The following is an 8519-nucleotide window of genomic DNA, read 5'->3' on the forward strand; positions in this document are numbered from 1 at the left end:
CCTAAAAAACAGGGAAAACTTTCTAAAAATAGCCATATCGGGGATCGAGCTAAAAAATGCCAAAAACGAAACTTCCTAAAAAATAGGAAAAAGCAAAAAAACAAACTTTCTAAAGTAGTCTGGATTCGTTCAAATCAATTGCGTTCTTCGTCCTTTGGCCTTTCTAGGCACTTTGACGGTGTCTAGACTCTATTATCACTTGGCTTGCAAAATCTGACTTTGAATCCTTAAGACTCGAACCGTTCAAAACTTGATAAAACTGGGCAGAACTGAAGTGGAAGGCCACGGGACACTAACAAAAACCCTAGAAAGCAGGAAAGGAGAGGGTCCCCATCTTTAATGGGGTGATGTGTGAAAAAGGTCACAACAGGAAGGTGCAACAATTCGTTTGGTGAAGGATGTCTTTTCTTGTCTGCAGTTTGAGAATTCTCCAGATCAGTAGGCTTACATTCATTCTAGGTGCAACTTTTGCAATAGTACTCAGTTGGCGTGTCAAGTTGTGATGTAAACTCAGTGAGCCTCCTTGATGGCCAGGGTTCAATATTGGGTGGCGTTAAAGGAAAATATGTGTGTGTTTGAGCCCTAAGTGTCACCACTTTAAAAAACTTCAAGTGACTTGGATACGTCCGTTGTGTCACAAGAGTCTCTTGCATGATAAGCTTTTTTTGGATGTAAAATGTTGAGGCCATAATAAAGAATCCAAGGAGTATTTCCCACAGCAACAAAGGAATCCTCCCTCCAGTGTTCCAGAGGAGCAGAGGCTAATATAAATAGAAAGGCAAGAAAGATCTTCCCTGGGTCAAAAATTGGAGATCAATCAAGCAAATACAATCCACAGTTCAAAAACAATAAGACCATCCCTGGAAAGCCCTGTCCCTACTTAGCATTCAAGAGAGTAGAAAATGTAAAACTCTTGGTGGTATGAGTTATTTTACATTCTCCCTGTGGTTGTCATAACTTGTGGACCCAGGTTTGTCATAACCACTGTTGTAAATTTTACTCCAAGAATCCAAGAAACTGATAAGTAAGAGCATGCTATATAACTTATCGTGATAGTATGTTAAAAGCTCTAGTTAAGGACTATTGGCGTGTTATGAAGTCAACCACAAGTCACCAAATTTGCAATCTGCAGACATGCTCCCAAACTTAAGTAGTATACTATTATGCTTAGTTTCTTTGTTTTTATTCAAATACATCTTATAAATAAGGAAAATTTCTCCCAACAAAAGCATGGAAAGCAAGCCCCTGTGGCTGTCAACATTTCTTCTTTTCCCTTGATAAACCTGCTTATGTGAGAATAATTTGCAGGAGCATATGCATAAATTGTTTATAATTGTCTACCAAGATCGGACTGAGACACATCAATGTTTATTATTGTAACTGAATGCAGAGGCAAATAGACACATGGTCAGACTTAAGTGGAGCACACAGTTCTTGTTCAATTGGTTTCTGTGTCCTAATGATGCATCCTTTGAGGGCATTTCAAAAAAGAAAAAAGAAGAGGAAGAAAAAGATGACATGAATAATATAGAGACCATAATCCAGTCAATCAAAGCAGACAAGGGAGCACAAAACATTTTTGATTGTCAAGTGCAAACTTGTTCTTATGATTTTATTGTTGCTGTGAATTGTTTTAATTGGAATAATGTTCAGATAGTCAAAAATAAATATCAAATCTTCATTATAGAAGTCCTATCACTTCGACCATTTCCCTTTAGTGAAGAGAATGCACATATGGACAAACGATCATACCCCACAAACAAGATAAGGTGTGTTCATGGAAACGAGTAGAAGCAATCTTTTGCCAAATTTTTGATATGGTTTCATATAATTTTGAAATCCTTAAGAGTTCTAAATTATTTCAAGAATACACAGTTTACAGCAGCCTTTTTGGAGGCTGTCATTTCAATATATTGTTCTTTTCTTTCTACTGATAAATATTTGAATTATTAGATTCATCCTAGCTAATACAATCTAAGAGATTTTTACCAGTCATATGCATGAGACTGGGTTGAGTAGTATACATATAGCTAAAGAAAGAATTGTAGAAACGCTAAAACTAGCAGATTGGCACCATACGCCAATCTCAAAGGAAATTGAAATACATATCCCCGGCTTAGTTCTGCTAAATCGGTGACTTTAATTTGATCAATAACTGGGCCACAAAGGGAACTGTTATCTTTTGTGTTGTAATACAGACTGTGGAAGGAAATCTTGGTGTTCTCAGAATTCGCCATGAAACTAAGATTGAAGACGTGAAAGGGGTCACTCATGACAGAGCTGTAATTGGCAACCTGTGATTGATCCCCTGCGAAGGCCACCACTGCAAGGGGTGGGTGGCATTCATCCCCTGCATCTCCTAACGAAAATATGAGACGATATGTTTTGCTTGTGGCTGTTTTTATGATCTGTGAAATGGAGCCTTGATTGCCTGAGAAAGAAAGAATGAAATTATGTTACTGCCCACAAATGTCCAAAATGGAATAACAGATCTTTACAATGGAACGTTTCATACCTGAGAGCAACTGTATGGCCCTCTTGCCTTCTGGAACAGAGAAATGATTAGAATCTATGTATCTCACAGCCTTGCTTGATTCTACAATCCAACCAGGTAATGGAGATGTTTCATAGTCAAGGTTGGGAGGTAAGAGGACTCCCACAGAAGAGTTTGGGAACATGAAAGGGCCCTCTTCGAAATCTCCATTTATCACCAAGTTGTCTGCAAACACAGAATATGAACTTTTTAGCTGTTTTGGTGAGAAAAGAGTTGGGCAGACTTTTATAATGGCTAACAATTTTTATTGCAACTAAAGATTTGTTCCACTTGAAAGACAATAAAGGAAGAAACTATATTAATGTGCAAATGCCATATACTCAAAATAAGTAAATGGGATCTAAACATACAACTAGCCATTAATAGACAAGGGAAGTGCTCAACTTCTCTCCAGTAAGCTTCAGAAGTGTGAATTTGATTACACACATGGGCAAACATACATAATTACAGCCCTCTGTTAATCATTAAACAGTAGTATCAGAGGCATCAGTCTGATTAATCAATTTGAAGAGAGGGGTTTTTGTTGTCAAATCAACAATCTCAAGGTGCGTGTCAATATGGAAACATCATCCAGCTATTTCTTCACATACTGAACCATACGGATAGAAGGAACAGTTCAAGCAAGAGCTTAAAAGGATCGAAAGCCAACTTAGCTGGTGTTAATAGGGTGAACAAGACCATCCTGCATCAAACAACAGATGATTGATGAACAAAAGATATAAAGCTGGATGCACTTTCATGATAGAGTAAGCTAGGTTTGTATTTGCCTAAAACTGGTTCTCTGCTAGAGCTAGTAACAGGCATAGAGATTAGAAAATTCAAGAAGCATTAGAGCTGATATTAAACAACTGCCTTCTGTTCATCAGTTGCTATACTGGATGGACACATTACTTGTGCTTAGTGATTTAAGAGTTTTTCTTTAAGGTAAGAAATACAACTTATGGATTGGGGTAGGACAGGAGAGTTGTTTAAAAAATCAAAAGTGAAGAATGTCACTGATTAAAACTGCATGGTTCTGGCAACTTCACCAGTGCAATGGAGTTAACTTTGTCTAACCATCAACAACCCAACCTAAATTTTCCTAACTTGTACTTCTTAAATCCCGTAGTATTGCGTTGCCTTTTAGCTAAATGGACATTCAAGATGTATAACAAACAACCATATCAACAACCCAACCTTAATTTTCCTAACTTTTACTTTTTAAAGCCCATACTATTGTGTTGCCTTTTGGCTAAATGGGAATACAAGATGCATAACAATTAACAAACAACCATACTCAAGCATTGAACCTAGTCAAAGGCCTTATTTAGCAATTTAATGTTAAAGGCAAGGCATAAGAAATTCAAAGTTGAAGGGAAGCCCTGGATTGTGATTATATAATGAAAAATGAAGGAAACTGTGAAATGATACAAATTCAAAGCTGAAGGGAAGACCCTGGATTGTGATTATATAATTTAGCAATTTAATGTTAAAGGGAAGGCATAAGAAATTCAAAGTTGAAGGGAAGCCCTGGATTGTGATTATATAATGAAAAATGAAGGAAAACTGAAATGATACAAATAAAAGAATTGAAACACTAGTGAAAGAAAAGAGAATTTAACAGATACTTTTGAGCCCATTAAGTGGCAAACATTTTAACCATTAAATCAGAACACGTGTTAGGAAAAATTCTCTGACTGAAAAGTTGGACAATTTATTCCTGAGAAAAAGCAAATTTCAAATTTCTTAGTAGTTTACAAAGAGGAAGGCTGAAGATGTGTAGCCACTACATAAGGGGTTAATACAGGTAATGGTTTTCTCTAAATATTTATATGCAAAGGAAAATATAATGTACATGCAATTGATGCTGGAAAATAATGATGTGGAGGAGATAATAATGTACCTTGGGACCATATACAAAACTAACTCTAAATTTATTCAACTACTGCTAAAATTGAGATTGGCCTCTGCATGGGAACACCGGATCAAGCAACTAAGCAAAATGCAAAATGAAATAACTTTGGAGTAATTAATAGGCATGGCACAAATCCCATGTTTAGGTAAAATCAGTTTCTATATTCATCTAAAGAAAAATAAAGATATACCATCTGACTGATCTGGCAAAGAAATCTTCTTGATGGCCACATTGTCAATCAAAGGACCACACGTTGAGTCCTGCTCCAATTCAGGATTGAGAAAACTAAGCTCAGATCTATCTGTAATCGCTATGAATCCCCATGCATAAGCATCCCATCCTTCACTGTTGTACAGAGTCTGCAGATCTATGCTTGCTGCTGCTGCAGGTGAGACCGATATATTCAAGGTCTCCAGCTGTCCACAGGTTCGAGCAGCACTGAAGGTAAGAGAATAAATTGATCCTCTATCCAGCTCGATCCCTTGACTGATCTCAGCATTATTTCCAAGTCTTGCAGCATGTTTTCCCTGGGGAACGACCAGCACCATGGGACCTTGGGCTTGTCCCGATCTTATGTATTCAACGGTGCCTTGGACCTTCCAGCTTGGTAATGCAGTCTCACCTACTATGACTGTTCCATTGAGAAAACTGAGCTCAGGGGAGGCCTCAAAATCTCCATTGGATAGTAGCCCTACATGGTCAAACCATTTGTTAACACTGTAACTGGCTTGAAATCTTTATGAAAACCTGCAAACAAGATGAATGATATAATTTGTTTACAAGTTTGCACAGACAAAAAAAAATAGATTATTATTTTTGACTGGTGAACCAGTAAATACTCGAATCCATTTGGGAGTATGCTATGAAACTTGGAATATCATTCTGGTTCAAAATACATAAACACTAACACGCAATTGAGAGTAAGGTATCAAGTTTAGCATATTATTAGGCTACTAAATCCAAACTCATTAAGAGCTACTTGAGAGTAGGCCATCAAGCTTAGGATACAGTTTTTTCTTTTAAATTCGTAACACACCCTTAGGAATGTTGTTTCACTTCTAAAAACACACTAGCAGCTGGGACTACAAAATCATACTTAGTATACAGTTCCACTTGTAAATCCATAAATACTTACCTCTGATTGAGATTACACCATTAAACTTGGGATTACTCTATTCCTAAAACATGGATAAACTATGGTGTTCACTTCTGACTACTGTATCAAGCACAGGATACTGTTAGGCTTGGTAATCCATAAACGCGCACTCACAGAATCATGCCCCCAATAGAGTTCCCAACCAGCTTAGCAATACTGTGTGATTCTAAATGGATAACTACTCTAACCCACTTTAGAGCACAAAGGACACTATTTTGCTTACAACACCAACTTTAGAGTACTCTATGAAACCTAGGATCACCATTCTGCCACTAGATCCATAGACACTCACACCAAGTTTAATGCAAAACCATAGAATTCATGCCCATTTCAGGGTAGACTATCAAGCTTATGATACTCATAGGCTTCTGAATGGAAGAAAATGCACCATCTGTCATGTGTACAGAGGACCGTTAAATTGGTTATCTATTCCACCACAACTCAGTGGAGAACTGCACCCAACCTCATTTTATAATCTTAACGATCAAAACAGGTTTTACTCTATTGCATGACCTGTGTGACGAGGAAAAAAGAATATTGTACAACAATAAAATTCTAAACTAGTACAACAAACAAAATGTAGTTTTTAATTTTTATACTTCACTATAATATATAAAAACCGGGGATATAAGATCTGTAAATAGATAAGTTCATGTATACAGAATATCTATGGCTAGATTCCAGCAAATGTATTGCATTAAATCTTCGTAACGGAAACACATTATAAACCAACATCAAAATCTCAAGGAGATGAACCATTACTTCCAATTGATTTTTTTGGCAAATTAATAGCCCTGGATGAGGTTTCTAAGGCCAACCAAATCCTGATCTTAGAGCATATTCAGCAATTAAACAGAAAAAAGTGATCTGTTTTGACTATGTAAACTCTTCTTGAGCAATGAATAGCTTCCACATTTCAAAACAAATTATATATCATTTATCTTATTAGCATTTTATTTTCAACTTTTAAGGTAGGTTGGATTCTCACAACATATTGTTGGCAATGTTTTAGCAAAGGGCATGCTTAGATGGGCTAGAACTGCAGAACACGGCACTAATATAAGCAAAATGCAACCTTTTAATGCTGCAATATAGTGTATACAGCTTCAGAAAGAAAGATCTCTATATAGATAAATCGATCCATATATATGTCCGTGCGCGCGAATATGGCCATATTCTAGTACATTTTTTAATCTTGTGCTAATATCACTGATGCTTAAAAATCTAACCCAGTCATTTTAGGATGCTTAGGAGAATTCACCAATTGGTGTGTAAGCACAAGTGGCCAAGACCAGACAATCCCAATCATTTAGGGATGACAACTAAAGCAGGAAGGATCACCAACCCGCCCTGTGAATGACAAACGCCTAATAATCTCTACATATCCAGCAAGAGGGCTTTCCTCACCTGATTGCACTCGCCCTGGAAACGCATCACAATCTGAAAAAACCAAAATGGCAAGCAGATAAAATCGTAAGTACTGTAAAGCTTACCATCTTGCGCTGTTCTAGCAAAAGTCTTTTTGCCAGTCCATAGCATGAACACTCCAAGCAAGCAAATTGTCCATGAGAAGGCAAGGGGCTTAGACCCAGACTCCATGATGCCGCAGGCCCCCACAAAACTATTCTTCCTGGTTATTCAAGCCTTTGACACCTTTACTGATAGGGACTGCAGAATGGAGGTATTTGGAAAGATTACATCCACTGAACATGAAGCCAGGATGTTTCCATTGGAGAAATTGTATTGTTGCAACTTGCAGTCCAAAGGGGTAAACACCATCATTCATTTGGCATGTGATAAAAAGGTAATTCCCAGATGAGATTTCTTTTAAAGTGAAGAGCCATGGAAACAATTGTGCAATTGGGTCCCTAGCTACCGACAGAACTCTTGAGTCTACGATATCCTGAAAAGGGTGGAAAAGTTTGTGATTGTATATATTTGAGAATTGGGTTTGTATGAATCTGATCTGCTGATTTGTTAGTGCCGACAAGCAACATGGGTATCAAGCTCATGAAGAATATGTACTCGGAGGCATCATCTCTCAAAGTGGGCACATGCAAGTGGTACTGTGTAGCGTATATAGAATCATAGTTGGGGTCCCAGTGTCCATTTTTCAGATATAGATTATAATATACAGCAAGAACTTGTATTATTTTGGTTATCCTGAGTTGGTGGGCCTAGCTTATTAATTAGGTCTGTAACTGCATAATTACAGTCCACTAGTTACTATGATATTGCTATACAACTTCTTAGACCAACCACAAATTTACCATAAATTTTGGTTGATTACCCAATCTGATGGACAAAAAGACAAAAAGTGTGAACTAATCAAGCTCAATAGCTGGTGGAAGTACAGTGCACACTCTTTTGCAAAGCTGTTTTGTCAATGAATTGACACCGTCCCCTAGACCAGTTATTGACTGCGGTTTTTAAAAAAAAGCACAACTCTTACGCCCAATTTTTTTTTTCTTCCCGTTGATAACTTATAATATAAGCACCAGACCAGAAGGAACATAAAACTGTTACAGCACGGTCCTATGCACCCACCTGACCAATCGTTAGTAGGTCTTACCCAAAAAGAATTAGGACTTTTAAGTTAATGATTTTCTTATTTTTTAATCTCTTTATTCTCAATAATTACAATTTGAGAGTTTTATGTAATTATCAATGTTTGAAAACAAAATTGAGAGTTTTATGTAATTATTAATGTTTGAAAACAAAATTGAAAAGAAATATTAAAAAAGAGATTTTATTTTTATTTTTTTGGTCTAATGATCTCATAATATGGAAAGGAGGTAAGAGAATGTAACCATGTAACAACTAGCAATCACATCTTGGTGTGCAACATGTACATTGAAGAACTGTGCAAGGTCAAATAGGGAAAGTTTTGGTCCTTTTTTTTGCATACATTTGTG

General features: G+C 36.9%; 1 protein-coding gene across 2 annotated transcripts; it reads right to left on the reverse strand.

Annotated features, from left to right (window-relative positions):
• Positions 1-1788: 1788 nt before the first annotated feature.
• Positions 1789-7704, reverse strand: LOC131036008 (protein DUF642 L-GALACTONO-1,4-LACTONE-RESPONSIVE GENE 2). Of its 2 annotated transcripts, none has more exons than XM_057967796.2 (4): positions 7098-7704; positions 4639-5139; positions 2516-2719; positions 1789-2431 (listed from the first exon to the last, which is right to left on the reverse strand). In XM_057967796.2, exons 1-4 carry the CDS (start codon positions 7201-7203, stop codon positions 2031-2033), a joined length of 1212 nt encoding a protein of 403 aa, XP_057823779.2. In that variant the 5' UTR covers positions 7204-7704; the 3' UTR covers positions 1789-2030. The 2 variants fall into 2 exon arrangements, with proteins under 2 accessions (XP_057823779.2, XP_057823780.2); XM_057967797.2 differs by lacking the exon at positions 7098-7704 and adding an exon at positions 7012-7033.
• Between the last annotated feature and the right edge of the window lie 815 nt (positions 7705-8519).

Source organism: Cryptomeria japonica, chromosome 3 (genome assembly GCF_030272615.1).
Source record: "Cryptomeria japonica chromosome 3, Sugi_1.0, whole genome shotgun sequence".
In the NCBI taxonomy this organism is placed as follows: domain Eukaryota; kingdom Viridiplantae; phylum Streptophyta; class Pinopsida; order Cupressales; family Cupressaceae; genus Cryptomeria; species Cryptomeria japonica.